The sequence below is a fragment of the Ursus maritimus genome, unplaced genomic scaffold (assembly GCF_017311325.1).
Source record: "Ursus maritimus isolate PB19 unplaced genomic scaffold, ASM1731132v1 scaffold_16, whole genome shotgun sequence".
Lineage (NCBI taxonomy): Eukaryota > Metazoa > Chordata > Mammalia > Carnivora > Ursidae > Ursus > Ursus maritimus.
Window position 1 is genome coordinate 8,378,184 of NW_024424008.1, and position 17,308 is coordinate 8,395,491.

Genomic DNA, 17,308 nt, shown 5'->3' on the forward strand with positions numbered 1-17,308 from the left:
GGGAGTTAGTGTTTAATGGGTATGGAGTTGCGGTTTGGGAAGATGAGAAAGTTCCAGAGATGGATGGGGATGGTGGTTTCATGACAATGGGAATGCATTTAATGTGAGTATACTGAACTATACGCCTAAAAATGATTAAGATGGCAAGTTTTATGATGTATATTTGCCACACAAAAAAATACGTTGCTTTTATATATTAGAAATAAGGGCACAGAAAGAGAACACAGAACACGGGCCTGCCCTGGTGTCAGAGGCCAGGGAGGGCTTCTCTGAGGTCGGGGTGTTCAGCAGAGACCTGAGGGCTGGGTAAGCGTTAAACGGGGGAGCGCCCGGAGGGAACTGTCCCGACAGCGGGTGTAGCAGGGACAAAGGGTGGGAAGCTGGAGGAAACCTCGAGCAGCTGGCCATGGAGAGGTGGCCGGGGTGGCCACTGTACGAGGTGCTGGGACACAACCAGAATGCCATCTTTAAGAGATGCCCTTGGCTGCCAGGCGGCAGTAGTCACGCAGGGGTGCAGCGGGCGTGGGGTCCTTTGTGGTCCCCTAGGTGGGAGTCGAAGGCATGGGGGTCAGGCAGTCCAGGGTTGGAGTCACTCGCCCCCCCCCCCACTGGGTGATGCTAGCCTAATCACCTCACTTCCCTGAGCCCCGGTGTTTCTGTGTGCTAAATGTGACTAATCGTACCCGTGTCCCAGCATGAAGGTGCAGAGGTAACGAGGCGGCTCATGCCTTGCTCACACACAGGGGGCTGGCGGGGCCCGGGCATGTCTCTCTGCCTTCGGGTCTCCTGGCCGGTTCAGGGCTGCACGCGTGGAGGTCGCAGGACCTGCCGGCAGAAGAGCTAAGGGGGGTAGTTCTCAGGAGGCCAGATGGAGAGTGTTGGTGGCGAGGGGTGGAGATGGGCAGGAGAGTGTCAGCGGGACCCAGGGACTGTCACTCAAGGCAGCCCTAGTGTGTCATAAGGACTGAGGTCCAAGCCAGGCCACTGGTGTTCGAACTTGGCACTACCTCTCCACGTCACCTGGAGCAAGTTACATAACCTGTCTGTGCTTCAGCAGATTACAGGAGAGATGCACGTAGAATGTAGCAGGTCTGCATGTGTGCACGTGTGTGCGAGTGCACGCGTGTGCAGTCACATCTAATCCTTGCATGAACATTGCGGGGTAGATAGCATACTTCCCTCTTCCTATGAGGAGATGAAAGCTCAGAGAGGTTAAGAAAACTGCCCAGGGTCATCCATCTATTAGGTGGTGTTCTAGTCCATTTGGGCTGCTAGAAGGAAAATTCCATAGACTGGGTGGCCTGAACAACTACAGATTCAGTTCTCAGAGATCCAGGCGCTGGCAGACTGGGTGTCTAGGGAGGACCCACGTCCTGGTTCATAGGGCCTTCTTTTCACTGTGTCCTCCCTGGTGGGAGGGCTAGGGGAGCTCTCTGGGAACTCTTTCATAAGGGCGCAAATCCCATTCGTGAGGGCCCTGCTCACGTGACCTCCTCACCTCCCAAAGGCCACATCTGCAGGTACCAGCACACTGGGGTGGAGCATAAGGATTCTGGGGGGACACAGTGCTCATACTCAGAGCTGACATTTATTGAGCGCTTCCTGTGTGCACTTAACGTGAGTTAGATCATACAAACCTCATGATAAGCCTCATTTTACAGATGAGGAGCCCGAGACACAGAGCCGTAAAACAACTCCGTTCCAGGTCACGGGAAATGCCACACCCGCATTGACTCCCCGTCAGTCTGACCCTAGGGTGCTCCCTCTCACCAGCTAGTCTGCACTGCCTGAGCATAACGGTGCTGTTCAAGCTGAGATTGGACTCCACAGCCCTCATGTTCCCTCGCAGTGACCACTGCCGCCCACACTGACTGGTATCCTTCCTGCAGGCCAGGAGTGTCTTTCTTTCTTTTTTTTTTAAATTGAGGTATAGTTGACGCATAGTGTTACGTTAGTTTCAGCTGTGGGCCAGGAGTTGAAAATGAAGAAATACCAAGGTTAGCAGCCAGAGGCAATGGGATTTGAACCCACGTCCTAAGGCTACACCTTTCCTCAGTGTCACCCTCGCCCTTCGAGTCTTTCTTCAACCCCCGAACTCCCAGCCAACAACCCCCCTTTTCCCTGACCCAGCCCCCTTCACCCAGCACTCCTGACCTTGTCTTTTTTCCCACAGTACTGAGTGCTTTCTAACACATGTGTAATAATTTCATTATTTATGGTGCGTATTTTCCGCCTCCTTCCACGGAAGTGTCAGCTCTGCACAAGCACGGGGACTTTTGTCTGCCCTCAGGTGCCGCCTGGTGCTTAGAAGGCGGGACACTCAGTAGTTGCCTGGCAAGTGTGTGGGGAGTGGGTGCAGGCCTTTGCTCCTAGGAGGTTCTGTGTCAGGTTCTCAGCTTAGTCGTTCCTCCCACTGTGTGCCTGCTTCTGTGTGGGGTGCAGTTAGCTCCTCTCCTGTGTGGGGTGCAGTAGCCCCCCCCCAAGAGAAGACCCTGGCTCAGACTGGCCTAGAAGCTGTAAGAGGGAGGCTGCCTGCCTGTGTCCTCACCATCACCCCCTGGCCTTTTAAGAATCCCCAACTGGGCAAGAGAATTCTGTTGGGCTTGACTTTCTCGAGGCTGTTTTATCAAACAAGCTGATTTTTGTTTTAATGTTTAATAGAAATTATATCACAACATTGCATTACTTTTTCAAACATCCTCAATTCTTGGGCTTGTAGTTATCGTTGCGGCCAGTAGAGGGCGACCGCTCCCTGAGCGCACCTGCGGCGATGCAGGGCTCTTCATTCTCAGGAGACAGCAGTGAATGCAGATTTGAAGCGAAAAGGAGGAGTTTTAATCAGACTTGACCAGTAGATCTGAACACCGTGAAAACAGTGCTCAGATAGTGGCACTAAAGGCCCTCCAGGCCCTCCTTGCTTTATTTTCCCCACCGCAGTCCTCATCTTTTAACTTTCCACATGTAACTGATTCTGAGATAAACATCTCTGAACTCCAGGTTCATCCTATAATTGATGGCATAGGACTTAATTGGCAGCAGTTTTTTTTCTTAAAGATCTGAAGGAATGTGGTTTATTTTTGTTTCTTTCTTGTGTTTGTGTGTTTCATCTGACGAGATTGTAAGCCCTGCTGGGGCAGGGAGCTTGGTCTTCCTTGTTCACTGCCGAGCAGTGGCTGGCACATAGTGAGTGCTCAGTAAAATATCTGCTGAGTCAGTGTGTGTGGGTCTCCCAGGAGCCCAATCTTCTTGCTTTCCTCAGTCCAAGCTCTGCTTGTTCATGCATCCAACAAACCTTTCCTGAGCCCACTCACCCCTGACCTGTGACAGGTCCTGGGCCTCACAGTGAGGGCCGTGGGGATTGGTCTTCCTGTCTCCCTCCTGGAGCTCTGAGTCTAATGAGGGAGATCCGGGAGGCATGGCCACTGAGTCACAGGCCCAGGTGGTTTCGTATGCACCCATGCCGGGGGGTTGGGGTGCCACCCCTCTGAGGGTACCCGCACTGACCTGTGGGGGACCCCCAGGGCTACATGCAGCCGCTGAAGCAGCCAGAGAACTCCTTGCTGTGTGACCCGTCGCTGGTGGACGAGATCTTCGACCAGATCCCTGAGCTCCTGGAGCACCACGAACAGTTCCTTGAGCAGGTGCGGCACTGTGTGCAGACCTGGCACGCCCAGCAGAAGGTGGGACACCTGCTTGTCCAGTCGGTGAGTGGCCCTGCTGCCCGCTGCTGCAGCCCGCCCAAGCTTGGGCCCCTCCTGGAAGGGGATGGCTGCTGCCATGGACCCCTCGCCCACACCCACTCCACCTGGACACGGACTCTGATCCCAGGTCCAGCCCCAGAACTTGAGCAGACACTGGCACTGACTCAGCCCTGGGGTTGACCTGGACCTGAACACCGCCAAACCCCAGAGCTTGGCTAGATCTGGCACAGACCCTAACCCCAACGAGATCCTGACCCTGATCCTGGACCCAGCTGTAGTTGCTGGTACTGACTTGACCCTAGTCCTGACCTTGAGCTGGTGCTGACATTGACCCAGACCTCGTGGACGCCGGTACTGACCTCAGCCCTTACGCTGACTAGCTCTTTGCTCCATCCAGCATTTTAATTGGATAGCTCATTATCTGGCACTTATGTGCTAGCCGTTATTCTAAATACATTATATCTATCCTCGAGTCTAGGAGAAAGGTGCAGTTATTCCCCCAAGTTTAAAGTGGATGGTGGTGCAGCACAGAGAGAAAGTAACCCGATCAAAGTCACGGCTAGTGAGTGGTAGAGGGTTCAACTCCAGGAAATGCGGCTCCAGTGCCCGCACTCTGCCCCACTCCGTGCCCCCTTTCACCACAAGCAGAGCCCCACCTGTGAGCTCTTCAGGACCCTACAATAGCGAATGGGGTCTTAGAAAAGGTATTGGCTTCAAAACTCAAAAAGAACTGTAAAAGCAAAACCAATAAACATTTAATTAAATGTCTGTAAAAAAATATAGCATGCCATTTTCTTTAATTGTTAAATGTAGTATTCATTTATACCAGCTTATTTACATTTGAAAAAACTTAAGTTACATTTTGTTATTTGGTCAGAATTCCCAAGAATGCGTGGTGATGACTGATAAATCACAGCCAAACACAAACTCAAGTGGTTACTCAGAGCCAAATAATTTCAAAAGCAAAACTGTAAAACTCCTTCCAAAAATTGTACTAACAACAACAAATCTTATCTCTTTTTGTGAGATGTGGATATTTTTTCATGTGTTTGTGAGATGTGGGTGGGCCTTGGGCCTAAGGTCTTAGAAGGTGCCTGCTGACCTGGAACTGAGGTGATAAGAACCCTGAAGGGACCCCAGTTGAACGCTGACACCTCCAGGCCATCACCACCCTCAGTGTCACCAGGCTCATCCCCTGTCTGGACTGCGATGCTGGCCATGGTCTGACGAACAAGGAGGGGTCAGCAGAGAATGCTCTGCCCCAGGGTGGGCTGGGGGGTGAGGGCTGCTTCCTCTCCGAATTGCTGCAGCCTCTGCCTGCAGCGCACCCTGGGCCTGGGGGGGGAGCACGGTCAGCACCTCAGAGACACAGGGCTTGTGGGCCGAGAGGGGCCAGAAACAAACACCACCCCAGGTCACCTAGTCATCCGGGGTGCAGCTGACACAGGAACCAGGGTGTCCCAACTCCCGGCCAGGGCTTCTGACCAAGAACTTTCACTTGTAGCCCAGCCGTCAGGGGGCCATAGGGGATCAGCCACCAGCTGCGTGCCCCCACTGAGCGGGATTTTACTGGACAGGATGGGCATCCCTATCTCCTTACAGAGGGGAGGCTTGTCCCGCGCGGATCAGGGCAGGGAGTGCTTCCTGGAGAAGGCACAGTTGGACTTTAGCCCCGAGGGTGGGTGAGATGTGGATGCAGTAAGGGCATTCTGGTGGAGAGAATTACATGAGCAAAGGCCAAGCGGCGGGAATGAGTCTGTCTCTAAGAGGAAGGAGACCTGCCTGGCTGGACATAGTGGGGTTAGAGACCAAGGGATGGAAATGCCCAGTTGGAAATGGGAGAGCCCGATCTACAGGACACGTCTGGGCATATGTATGTCCATGTACACGCAAACCGTAGGTAAGATACGTGGGGGGGGGGGTGCACAGGCACACACCTGCTCACCCGGTCACACATACCTGTATACACGACACGGGAGCACATGCCCCATCCCTTAGGGACCATATCATGTCCAGTTGGAGGGAAAGGGTGTGGACTTGTGAATCATTGGAAAGCAGGACAGGGTGAGGTGGAGTAAGGGACATCTTGAAGGTCCCCAACCTGCCTCTTCACCCACAGTTCTCCAAGGACGTCCTGGTCAACATCTATTCTGCCTACATTGATAACTTTCTCAATGCGAAGGATGCCGTGCGTGTGGCCAAGGAGGCGAGGCCTGCCTTTCTCAAGTTCTTGGAGGTACTGTGGGTAGCTCAGGGGGATGGACGGGACCCTCACCTTGGGCCAGCTTTGGGAGGGGCAAGAGCTCCCACACTGGGCACCACAGCCTTGGCCTACGGTTCAGTCTTTGCCCTTGGGCTGGGCTGGACTGGCTGGGGACCTGTCCCTGGACAGTCCCTTCTTTGCATGACATTCCTCACACGGGTGCCCATCTACCTTGTTTCCGGCTTCAGCAAAGCATGCGTGAGAACAAGGAGAAGCAGGCGCTATCTGACCTCATGATCAAGCCCGTGCAGCGGATCCCACGCTATGAGCTTCTGGTGAAGGTGGGCAGGGGGGCAAGGCTGGAAGGCACGTGAGGATTCGGGGGAGCTGTGAGGCACTACTTGGTCGAGCCTGACATCAGAGTCCCCAGGGGTTGGGTAGGAAAAGAAGTGCTCTCTGGAGTCTCCCTATAGTCCCTCCTGTTCCAGCCGTCAGTGTGGGGCCCCAGGGCCTGCAAGGGGGCAGCTAATGAGCAGCGGTCTTATCCCCATTTCTACCCCAGGACCTCCTGAAGCACACGCCTGAGGACCACCCAGACCACCCACTCCTTCTGGACGCTCAGCGGAACATCAAGCAGGTGGCTGAGCGCATCAACAAGGGTGTGCGGAGCGCCGAGGAGGCCGAGCGGCACGCCCGTGTGCTGCAGGAGATTGAGGCCCACATCGAGGGCATGGAGGATGTGAGTGCCCACCCCCCGCGCCAGCCACGCCTGTGTTTGCACGTGCGGCCACCTGCCACCACCGTCACACCCACCTCCACGGCAGCGTCTGCGGCGCGTGCGTCCACGCCTGCCAGCACTCCCACCCGTCCCCGTCCACGTCCGTGTCCTCCTCCCTGTCTGTCTCTGGCCACATGTCCCGCGGCCTGGAAGACGGAGGGGATGCTGCTTCTACTGGCCTGGCCATGGAGTGGGGCCAAGGGGTCTCTGGGGCCTGGGGAGGGGGCGGGATTCATAATCGGCCTCCACGGTGTTTTGTCTCTCCTGGCCCACAGCTCCAAGCCCCTCTGCGGCGGTTCCTAAGGCAGGAGATGGTCATCGAAGTGGTAAGAAGCGTCCCGTTGTTTACCCACCTGTTCCCATCTCCCCACTTTGTTCACACTTCTGCTCATACCTGCTGCCCTTGGGCCTCCCTGCTCTTCCCCACAACAGGAGTCCCGGGTCGAGTCCCAACTCGGCCTCTGCCTCTGGGCATCTGGGGCAGAGCCCTCACCCCTCTCTGGGCCTGGCTGTCCCCTTGGGCACGGTGGGCAGGAGGGTGGGCCTCTGGGCCTGAGTCCTGCCTGGGGCTCCACAGAAGGCCGTCGGGGGTAAGAAGGACCGATCCCTCTTCTTGTTCACGGACCTGGTCGTCTGTACGACCCTCAAGAGGAAGTCCGGCTCCCTGCGGCGCAGCTCCATGAGCCTGTGAGTGGCTGGCGCGGGGCTGGGCTTGGGCCCTGGGAGGGACAGCCGGGCCCCCTGGGCCCCACTGCCCCAGCCTGGCCAGAGCACGCCCGTGGCTCCCCGCAGGTACACGGCAGCCAGCGTCATCGACACGGCCAGCAAGTACAAGCTGCTATGGAAACTGCCGCTGGGGGACGCGGACATCATCAAAGGTGGGCTGGCCTGGGCCCTCCTGGGGCTTCTGGTGGCCGGGCCCGCCTCTCAGAGACCCCCCTGGAGGGTTTGAGCTGCGGCCAGGCTGGCTGCCTGTATCCATCTGCTTCTCTGCTTTGGGGCCTCACTTTCCCAGCCAGTATGAGGGGGTGGCATGCAGGATCGCTGTCCCTGCCGCAGAGCCGCACTGGGACCTGTGCACACAGGCCACCTTCTGACCGGCAGGGACCTCACCTAGGCTGGCGCGGTGCGGGGGGCGCAGACACAGCCGCCACTAGCCACTGACCACTGCACCAGCGTCCAATTAGACGATGACACACTGCTCCGGTCCAGCAGTTTTGCTCCTCGGGAGCAGAGACTCAAGTCAGTCCAAGCAAAAGGCTGGCTGGAAGGATCCCGTGTTGTTTGGGGCTGAGGCTGTCAGGAGCTGAGGCGGTTTCCAAGAGCTGCTCTTCCTGCTGGGTGTGTCTGTGTGTCTGTCTCTGTGCGTCTGCCCGTTCTCGCTGCTCTCAGCTTTCTCTGCTTCCTCCTTCCTTCCAACTCCTGTGATCCAGCATGGCCTGTTCTGCATCGTGGCCTTTCTCCCTAGCTGCTCCAGGATCCGAAGTTGACCTTTCTGAGGGGGCCGGTTGGTCTGGGGTGGTGGTGTGGGCACCTCTGGGGTGGCAGGCAGTTCAGGTCCGGACTCTGTCCCTAGCTGCAGCGGCCCCCAGGGCAAACCCAGGCCTGCCTCACATGGGCCCCGTGTAGGAATGCCAGCTGGTGATTGGTGCAGTTTGTCTCCTCTCACTGGAGCACAGGCCAGTCGATAAAATGACTACCTTTAGGTTGGGTGTCTATTGCTGGTCTAATCAAGTGTGGTCAGAGTGGGACGGGGTCAAAGGAAGAAGCCAGGACTGCCCAGACAGTGAGGGTTGTGGGGGGACAGTGTCCTTCAGAAGGAGTAGGAGACCCAAGCCTTAGCTTTTCTGGTACATTCCATTGCTGTCTACTCTGCCCATTGGTGGGTTCCTGGTCCCAGACAGCGCGGGGGGGGGGGGTGCTGAGCTGGCTTGTGGGGCCAGCTACTTGGCTGTGGTCAGGTATGGGATAGGACGAGAGAAATCCAGAGCATCAGCTCATTTTCCCTCCTTTGTCGGGGGATTGAGTCCCGTGGTCAGCAGATTCGACCGCCTGAGGCTCTGGCTGCCCGGCTGACTCCCCTGTCAGCGGGAGCTTGCAGGAGCTGCAGAGCCCCTGCTGTTTATTCTTTGTGCTCGGCCACGGGGCTCTCCAAGGGACCAGCACCCTGTGCCAAGTGGCTCTGAATCAGGAGGCCCTTCCCCTGTTCCCAGGCCTGGTGTTTCTCTGCCAGCTGCCTATCTGTCACTTTGTTCCTCGGGTCTGGGGGTTGATGAGCTCTTGGCTGAGCTGCAGACTGTGAGGGAAGAATGTCTGTCCAAGCCTGGCCTTGTCTCCTCTGTATCTGCCCATGGCCTTCCTCTGTCCCCACCAGGGGCATCTCAAGCCACCAATCGGGAGAATATCCAGAAGGCTATCAGCCGCCTAGACGAGGACCTGACCACCCTGGGCCAGATGAGCAAGCTCTCTGAGAGCCTTGGTTTCCCCCACCAGGTCTGTGCCCTCTGCCTGAGGCTGGGGGAACGGGGCGGTGGGGCCTCCCAGACCCTATCCGACGGAGAGAGAGCAGCCTTTTCATTTGCCTGAGGGAGAGGTCACTCCTCTCTGTCACTTATTGGAAGGGGAAATACAGCCTCACCGCAGCTGAGGGAAGTGATGTGTTCCAGGCCTGAGGGTGGAGACACAGCTCTGTCCCCAGCTGAGGGAGGAGAGAGGGCCCGTCGTGTCTGGGGGTAGGTGGGGAGAGGCAGGTCCCCACTTGCATTCTCAGGGCAGGAGCAGGCTGTGGGGAGCCGTCAGGGCCTGAGGCCTGGGTCCTCCTCCCGGCAGAGCCTGGATGAAGCGCTGCGGGACCTCTCAGCCGCCATGCACCGGGACCTGTCGGAGAAGCAGGCACTGTGCTACGCGCTTTCCTTCCCCCCTACCAAGCTGGAGCTGTGCACCACGAGGCCTGAGGGCACGGACTCCTTCATCTTCGAGTTCCCTCACCCCGACGCCCGCCTTGGCTTTGAGCAGGCCTTTGATGAGGCCAAGAGGAAGCTGGGTAAGCCAGACCCATGCTGGTGTCCTCCTTCCAGTGCCTCCAGGCACCGGGCAGCACCATGCCGCGGTCTGTGAGATCAGGAGCCAGAAATCCCGAGACCGCCGTGTCCTGTGCTGCAGTCCCTGCTAGTGGGAGGGTGGACTGCGACTCCTACGGAGAAACACGGGACTTCCCCAGGGCCTCGCCGGCAGGGATCCAGCGGATGAAAAGGATGAGCTTAGGGCAGGGGCGCTACTGTGGGAGAGGAGGCCAGGACCTTCCTCCCTGCCCCCCGCCACGCACGCGTGCGCACACACACACACACACACACACACACACACACTGAGCAAGCCTAGAGCAGGGAAAGCTATTAATCAGTGTCTGTGGCTCAGAAGATCCCTGGATAGAGACCCCTGGGTCTGCCTCCCGTATGGTCTGGTTGGGAAAACTGAGGCCAGGGACAAGCAGGGCATAACCTACAGCCACCTCATTTTCCCTTGAGAGACGGTGAAGAGCAGGGGAGGATGGGAAATGGTCAAGGGCGAGGTGGGTGCTAAGCAGTGTCTGTTTGTCCACCTCCACTACAGCCTCCAGCAAAAGCTGTCTAGACCCGGAGTTCCTGAAGGCCATCCCCATCATGAAAACCCGCAGCGGCATGCAGGTGCGCGGAGGGGCCTGGGTCATGCAGGCGCACGTGTTCAGAGCAGCACGTGGTCACGTGTTTCTGTTTTGGGTACAACCTCACGTACCTATCTTGAACATGGCAGTTGCCCCCCAGTGTCCTTGAGTGTACAGCTCTGCACACACATGTGGACGCTACATGTGTCATGTGCATGTGGGTGTGGCCACGCACATCTATGGGTGCATGTGAACGAAAGCTGTCTGATTCCCGTGAGGTGTCTGAGTTACACGCGTTTCTGAGTCTGCGTGCATCCGGACAGAGGTCACTGTTTTCCACACTTGTTACCGCACACCTACGCGGTCGTATTTAGGGTTTCCGTGTGTGTGGATGTGCGTGCACACGCGTGTATGCGAATGGATGACACCGACATCACACAGGGGTACGGCCCTGATCTGCAGAGGGGCGCACACGCTGTGTGTGTGTGTGTACACGTGTACACGGAGGGGTGTAGTAGGAATTCGTGCACACCCGCGCAGGCCCACCTGCCTCCGTTCCGCCGGCCGGCCGGAGAGCGTGGGGCGCTGGCCGCAGTACCTCCGTTCACCTTCCCCTGTCCGTTGGTGCCTTCTGCAGTTCTCGTGCGCGGCCCCGACCCAGAGTAGCTGCGCCGAGCCCATGCCCGAGGTGTGGGTGTGCAACAGCGACGGCTACGTGGGCCAGGTGTGCCTGCTGAGCCTGCGTGCCGAGCCCGACGTGGAGGCCTGCATCGCCGTCTGCTCCGCCCGCATCCTCTGCATAGGTGCCGTGCCCGGCCTGCAACGCCATGGCCACAGGTGAGGCCAGGGACAGCAGGCGGGACAAATCCCTGCCCCAACCCCTCTGTGGTTGCAGGCGTGTCTGCTGGGTGGGGTGGGCCTGGTGGGCTTGCGGCCGACGGGGGCAGAGCCTCGGCTCCTGGCGGCTCTCATCCCCGTTCCTACATCTCACAGGGAGCGACCTGCCTCACTGAGGAGTCCCCCAGAGACGGCACTGGAGACCCCCGGTCCGGAACTGGACGTCGAGGCCGCGGACGAAGAAGCAGCAACACTGGCAGAGCCGGGGCCCCAGCCCTGCCTGCACATCTCCATTGCAGGCTCGGGGCTGGAGATGGCACCAGGCCCCGCCGAAGGGGACCCCCGCCCGGAACTGGTGCCCTTTGACAGTGACTCCGACGATGAGTCTTCACCCAGCCCCTCGGGAACCCTGCAGAGCCAAGCCAGCCGGTCCACCATCTCCTCTAGCTTTGGCAGTGAGTGCCCGGCTTGGGGCTGTCAGGCAGGGTGGACTGCACAGAGGAGGGGGCACCCAGCAGGTACTGATGGGCGAGGAGGGACCAGCGTCGGCAAAGGCATGGAATCAAGTCTCAAAATGTCAGCACACAGAGCAGTGGGAGCCAGCAAGGTGGGCAGGGGCGCTGTAACAGCAACGACCCAGAGGGCAGTGGGCCGGTCAGGCCGGATCCTGAAGACCCTGAAATGCCTGGTTAAGTAGGGAAGATGGAGGAGGGGGTGGGGTGGTTGATGCCCCGTCCACGACATGGTGGATTCGAGTGGGCCAGGTCAGGACCGGGAGCCTGTGGCACTAAACGAGCAGAGTAGCAAGGCCGGAGCTGTGCAGACGCCTCGGGGAAGGAGAACAGCGGCGGGAGGCCCTCAGGAGGGACACGGCCAGGGGGCAAGCACTGAGGGGAGACGGCAACTAGAAAGATATCAGGTCTTGGGCCCGGCAGAGGGGAATGGAGGTAGAGACCTTTGTCTCCCTCAGATGAGGAGACCCCGAGCTCCAAGGAGGCCACGGCAGAGACGACCAGTTCAGAGGAGGAGCAGGAACCTGGCTTCCTGCCGCTGTCTGGCTCCTTCGGGCCTGGCGGTCCCTGCAGCACCAGCCCAATGGATGGGAGAGCCCTTCGCCGCTCCAGCCGTGGCTCCTTCACCCGGGGCAGCCTTGAGGACCTGCTGAGCGTTGACCCCGAGGCCTACCAGAGCTCTGTGTGGCTGGGCACTGAGGATGGCTGGTAGGGGCAGGAGAGGGGCTGGGGACACAGAACCCCGAGCTCTCTGCTTGGGAAATCGTACGGTATCCTGAAGCAGAAGCAGGAGGGCTTTGGGTCAGACCTCAGGAGTACTGCCAGCCAGGGCTGCCAGGGGGCCTGAAGCCCACAGGGAGGCTGTGGGATCTCGGGACCTTGGGCCGGCACCTGGCAGGGGGGAGAGGGTGGTGGAGGCAGAGGGGGAGGGCTGACTTCAGGGGCCGGGGTACGCAAGCACTGGTCCCAGGCGCGCACCCCTGATCCACAGCGTGCACGTGTACCAGTCCTCCGACAGCATCCGCGACCGCAGGAACAGCATGAAACTCCAGCACACAGCCTCTGTGACCTGCATCGTGTAAGGCCCTTGGGTAGTCCTCCTGCTCCAGACCCTTCTGCACGTGCAGGCCGCCTTCTGTTCACCCAGGTCTCCCTGCTCTGCCGGCCCCTCCTTTCTGTGGAGGCTGGAGGCCAGAGGCCTCACCCTAGGCTAGCTGTGCCTCTCATACGCTATGTGACTGTGGGCAAGTTACTACCCCTTCCCAGCCTCAGGCTCCCTCGCCTGGAGGGGCGGTCTCTCCGGAACCCTAGCCATTCTGTCTATGACTCCCTTGGCCTCAGGTGACCTCCTCTGGCCTCCTGAAGCCCCTGAGTCCTCCTTCTTTTCCCTGCATAGGTATCTGAATAACCAGGTGTTTGTGTCTCTGGCCAATGGAGAACTTGTGGTCTACCAAAGAGAAGCAGGTGAGTGCCCACCGCGCCCCACCGCGCCCCACCCCGCCCACGTTGCTGGTGTTGGAACTCTCCGCAAGGCCCATGAGTCTGGAGACGTGGCTTTGGGCACCTCTCAGGCCCTCTCTGGGCCTTGGTGTCCTCATGTACAAATGGGGTTTTTAGCATTTCATTTCAGGGTGTGGGGACGAGGCTCTGGTGTAATACCGGACTGAGTTTGCTCCATTTTCCTTCTCCTGCTCCCACTCCAGGCCATTTCTGGGACCCCCAGAACTTCAAGTCAGTGACCCTGGGTTCTCAGGGGAGCCCCATCACCAAGATGGTGTCTGTGGGTGGGCGGCTGTGGTGTGGCTGCCAGAACCGAGTCCTTGTCCTGAGCCCGGACACGTTGCAGCTGGAGGTACCGGTGGGGGGTGGGGAGTGGGGACAGAATTGGTGATTTGGGGTAAGCCTGGCCCATGAGAGAGGGAGCTGAGACCATGGGGGCCATAAGAAAACAGCCATCTGTCCAGGGAGAGGCCAATGATTGATCTGAAGACCCTTCAAGCTCTAATATTCTCCAATCACAGAATCATTGAGTTTCAAGGGGAAAGACAGCTCCATTTTAATTCCTGAGGAGTAAGTGGGGGGATTCAGTAAAACCAGGCTTTGATAAGTTGGTCATGTAGACCGAGGAGGTTTGGTGTGAGTTGTAGGAGTGAGGCAGGTGCTGGTGGAGCAGGAGGCAGGGAGGGGCCAGGGAAGGCGGGCCTGCCAGTCACCCCTGTGCTCTCCACCTGCCCCCCGCCTCCGCCCCGACCAGCACACGTTCTGCGTGGGCCAGGATTCCAGCCGCAGCGTGGCTTGTATGGTGGACTCCAGCCTGGGGGTGTGGGTGACGTTGAAAGGCAGCGCCCACGTGTGTCTCTACCACCCAGACACCTTTGAGCAGCTGGCGGAGGTAGACGTCACATCTCCCGTGCACAGGATGCTGGCAGGTACTGACCTCCGTCCAACACTGCCCCTTCCCTCGGAGCCCTTCTGCCCCATCGTGGAGGAGGCTGAGCCAGGGCCAGGATCCGAACGCGGCCTCCGCTCTGGTCCGTCTCGCCCCCAGGCTCGGACGCCATCATCCGGCAGCACAAGGCCGCCTGCCTGAGGATCACGGCGCTGCTGGTGTGCGAAGAGCTGCTGTGGGTGGGCACCAGCGCCGGCGTCGTGCTCACCATGCCCACGTCGCCCAGCACCGTCAGCTGCCCGAGAGCGCCCCTTAGCCCCGCCGGCCTAGGCCAGGGACACACGGGCCACGTCCGCTTCTTGGCTGCAGTCCAGCTGCCGGATGGCTTTAACCTGCTCTGCCCGACCCCACCACCTCCCCCGGACACGGGTGCGTTTGCACATCCTCCCCCCACCCAGGGGCCCCAGACTCTGTTTAAGATCCCCCCCATCCCGCCAGAAGAGGTTTGAAAAGGGAAGGAGAGTAGTGCAGAGCTGGAAGTGGCATATGCGACAGGAAGTAGGCTCTGAAGTCCCCAAAGTAACACCTTCTAGGATAATGGGGCGTGTGTAAAACTCGTCCAGAAGTGTCACAGGAGCCAGGAGTGAACTCTAAGAACTGTAACCTAAGGATTAGACTGTGGCACTGCAGGGAATCGCGCATACGGCAGGAGATCAAAGAGGCCCAGAAATGACGTCTAGGGCAAGGCGTCAGGAAGCGATGGGCAGCGCGGGAAACAGAGCGGCCGCAAGTAGGTCGCAGAAAGGCAGGCAGACCAGACGAGGACTGTGAGGATTAGCGAGTGAAACGTGTTAGGAGACGGCAGCCGTCAAGGAGGGCCACAGTGAGCCAAGGCGTGCTTTGGGCAGGAAACCACGTTCCCACGAGGAGGTGGCTGTGGGAATGGGAAGCGGGGAAGCCTCGGGCAGGAGCGCCCAGAGAAGACCTGAGCTCCCCAGCTGGGAAAGGGCTGTTGGACGCAGGAAGCGGCTGGAGGAGGACAGTACATGTGCGAGAGCGAGAGCGAGAGCGAGAGGTGTGGCCCTGAGGACTTATGTCACTCTTGACTAGAACATACAGAAGAGAGGTAAGAAGTTGTGTGACTGCCAGGAAGTGGGTATTTCTTTCCAAAGAAGAAGTTCTTGGCTAACAGGAAGTAGGACCCCCCACAGAAAGTGTGCCCGTCTTTCTTCCCATCTTCTGGGGTGCAGGCCCTTAGGGGACAGCACAGCCACCAGGCACCCCCCGCCCCCCCGGCTAATGGACCCTCTCCCTGCACCCCCAGGCCCTGAGAAGCTGCCCTCCCTGGAGCACCGGGACTCCCCTCGGCACCGAGGACCTGCCTCAGCCAGGCCTAAAATGCTCGTTATCAGTGGCGGTGACGGCTACGAGGACTTCCGACTCAGCAGTGGGGGTGGTGGCAGCAGCGAGACCGTGGGCCGAGACGACAGCACAAACCACCTCCTCCTATGGAGGGTGTGACCCTGTCCCCCGTGGCCCCGGACCGGCCCGCCCACCCGCCCTCAGCCTGCTTGCCTCTCCTAGCCCACACTCCCTAGCAGACTCTGACCAGGAGCGTCCCACCCGGGGCACGCCTGCGCCTGCGTGGGCTCCCTCCCATCCCCGCGGAAGTATTCCTGCTGGAACACCTGCTGGCCAGCGGGCCAAGGCCTCTCCCGACCCTCTGGCTGCTTCGGTGCTGCCGGTCATGGTGGGGGTGGGGCAGGGGGCACGCGGGCTGCCCAGGACCTCCGTCCCTGGAGCTTCTACCAAAGACACGGCCGGGCCTGGACCCCATGGGGCTGGGGAGGGCCATGTGCAATATTTGGAGGGTTTTCTGGGGGCAGGGGGAGGGCTGGGGACAGAATCCTTTCCCGTGTACAGTATTTATGTTCCTTTTTAGATGTGTACCTTCCCAAGCACTTATTTATGCGATGACCTGGGCAGGGGGAGATTTGAGGAAGTAACAGAAGGGAAAAGACCCTATTCCTGCTCTGGGGGCCACCCTGGGTCCCTAAGCGAGCCTTCCTGGAAGGACCAATCCCCCCTCGTTACATACTTGCACACATGTGTGCACATACACATGGGTGCGCACGTACACACACACACACACACACACACACACACTGCATGTTCAGGGCACTAAAACATTGCCTCTTAACATACGCTTCCCGTGGCCTTGTCCTGATTGGGCTGCCCTCCAGTCTCCAGAGCCAAGGACCAAGCACCCTCAGTCACCCAGAACAAGGTGATGACTGCAGGACGCAGTGACTCCCGTGTGGGGACCTCCCCAGGCCTTGGCATTTCCTAACTTGTTGGCAGTGCCTTTAGTGGTTTCCACATCTGGTAACACTGATAGGGACTTGGACAAGGCTCTCTCCTGGCCCGAGCAGGGACTAGGAAAGGCCCTTATTCTTCTCAGAGCTGCCCCCCAGCCCCTGTGTCTCATGCACTGGCACGTATGGTCACCTTGGGAGGGTGGGCCTGGGAGACCCCTCACTCTGACCATTGAGACCCTCTCTTACACCCTTCCTGCCAGGGCAGCCCCTCCAGGAAGAGTGCTCAAAGCTAAGGGGCTGGACATGGCCTCCTCAACTGGGAACCACTTCCCCGCTCCCTGGACTGCAGAAGCCAGTCTGACCCCCAGCCCCCTCGCTTCCTCAGCTACAGCTCCAAAGGTCTGGTTTCAGATGGGGTTTGTTCGGTTCTGGTTTTGTTTGGGGTGCGTGGGTCATTGCGGTCTTAGATTATGTTTCTCTTGCTACCAAACAGTCATGTATTAACTTTCCTTGGATGATGAATTTTAAAGAGTCAATAAATAGAAACACCAAATGACCAGTCCCCATCAGTGGCACGGTGGCCTCCAGCCACGAGCCTCAGGGCTCCCCGGCCGATGGGCCTCCCAACACGCACTCACTTGTGCAGAACGGAGGACTCAGAGACCCAGAAGGGTGCTGGGATGGCAAGGCCGCTACTTGCTGTGTTATCCTGGGCAGGTCGCTGCCCCTGTCTGGGCTGTAGCTGTCTCGTCAGGAAAACGAGGCCTTGTGCCCGTTCATGGCTTTGTAACCAGGGCGACGTGTTAGAATCCCTTACAGATTATGCGTGTGAATATAAAGCATGATACATAATTATATGTCCGTGTAAGTGTACATTCCCAGTACATCCCAGTAAGTGTACATCCCCACAGCTTCCCAGTCACTGGGCCT

General features: G+C 58.6%; 1 protein-coding gene across 1 annotated transcript in view; it reads left to right on the top strand.

Moving 5' to 3' along the window:
- The window catches only part of ARHGEF17 (Rho guanine nucleotide exchange factor 17), a 57,279-nt gene extending 40,044 nt beyond the window's left edge, over positions 1-17,235 (top strand). The window contains exons 3-21 of the mRNA XM_040630821.1: positions 3,522-3,704; positions 5,821-5,937; positions 6,153-6,245; positions 6,467-6,643; positions 6,958-7,008; positions 7,260-7,369; positions 7,475-7,560; positions 9,057-9,175; positions 9,512-9,725; positions 10,292-10,365; positions 10,960-11,159; positions 11,316-11,614; positions 12,130-12,379; positions 12,663-12,749; positions 13,068-13,135; positions 13,375-13,523; positions 13,926-14,100; positions 14,220-14,489; positions 15,385-17,235. Coding sequence (XP_040486755.1) covers positions 3,522-3,704; positions 5,821-5,937; positions 6,153-6,245; positions 6,467-6,643; positions 6,958-7,008; positions 7,260-7,369; positions 7,475-7,560; positions 9,057-9,175; positions 9,512-9,725; positions 10,292-10,365; positions 10,960-11,159; positions 11,316-11,614; positions 12,130-12,379; positions 12,663-12,749; positions 13,068-13,135; positions 13,375-13,523; positions 13,926-14,100; positions 14,220-14,489; positions 15,385-15,581 — 2,919 coding nt within the window. The 3' untranslated portion in view covers positions 15,582-17,235. The remainder of the gene's footprint in view (positions 1-3,521; positions 3,705-5,820; positions 5,938-6,152; positions 6,246-6,466; positions 6,644-6,957; positions 7,009-7,259; positions 7,370-7,474; positions 7,561-9,056; positions 9,176-9,511; positions 9,726-10,291; positions 10,366-10,959; positions 11,160-11,315; positions 11,615-12,129; positions 12,380-12,662; positions 12,750-13,067; positions 13,136-13,374; positions 13,524-13,925; positions 14,101-14,219; positions 14,490-15,384) is intronic.
- Positions 17,236-17,308: the final 73 nt, after the last annotated feature.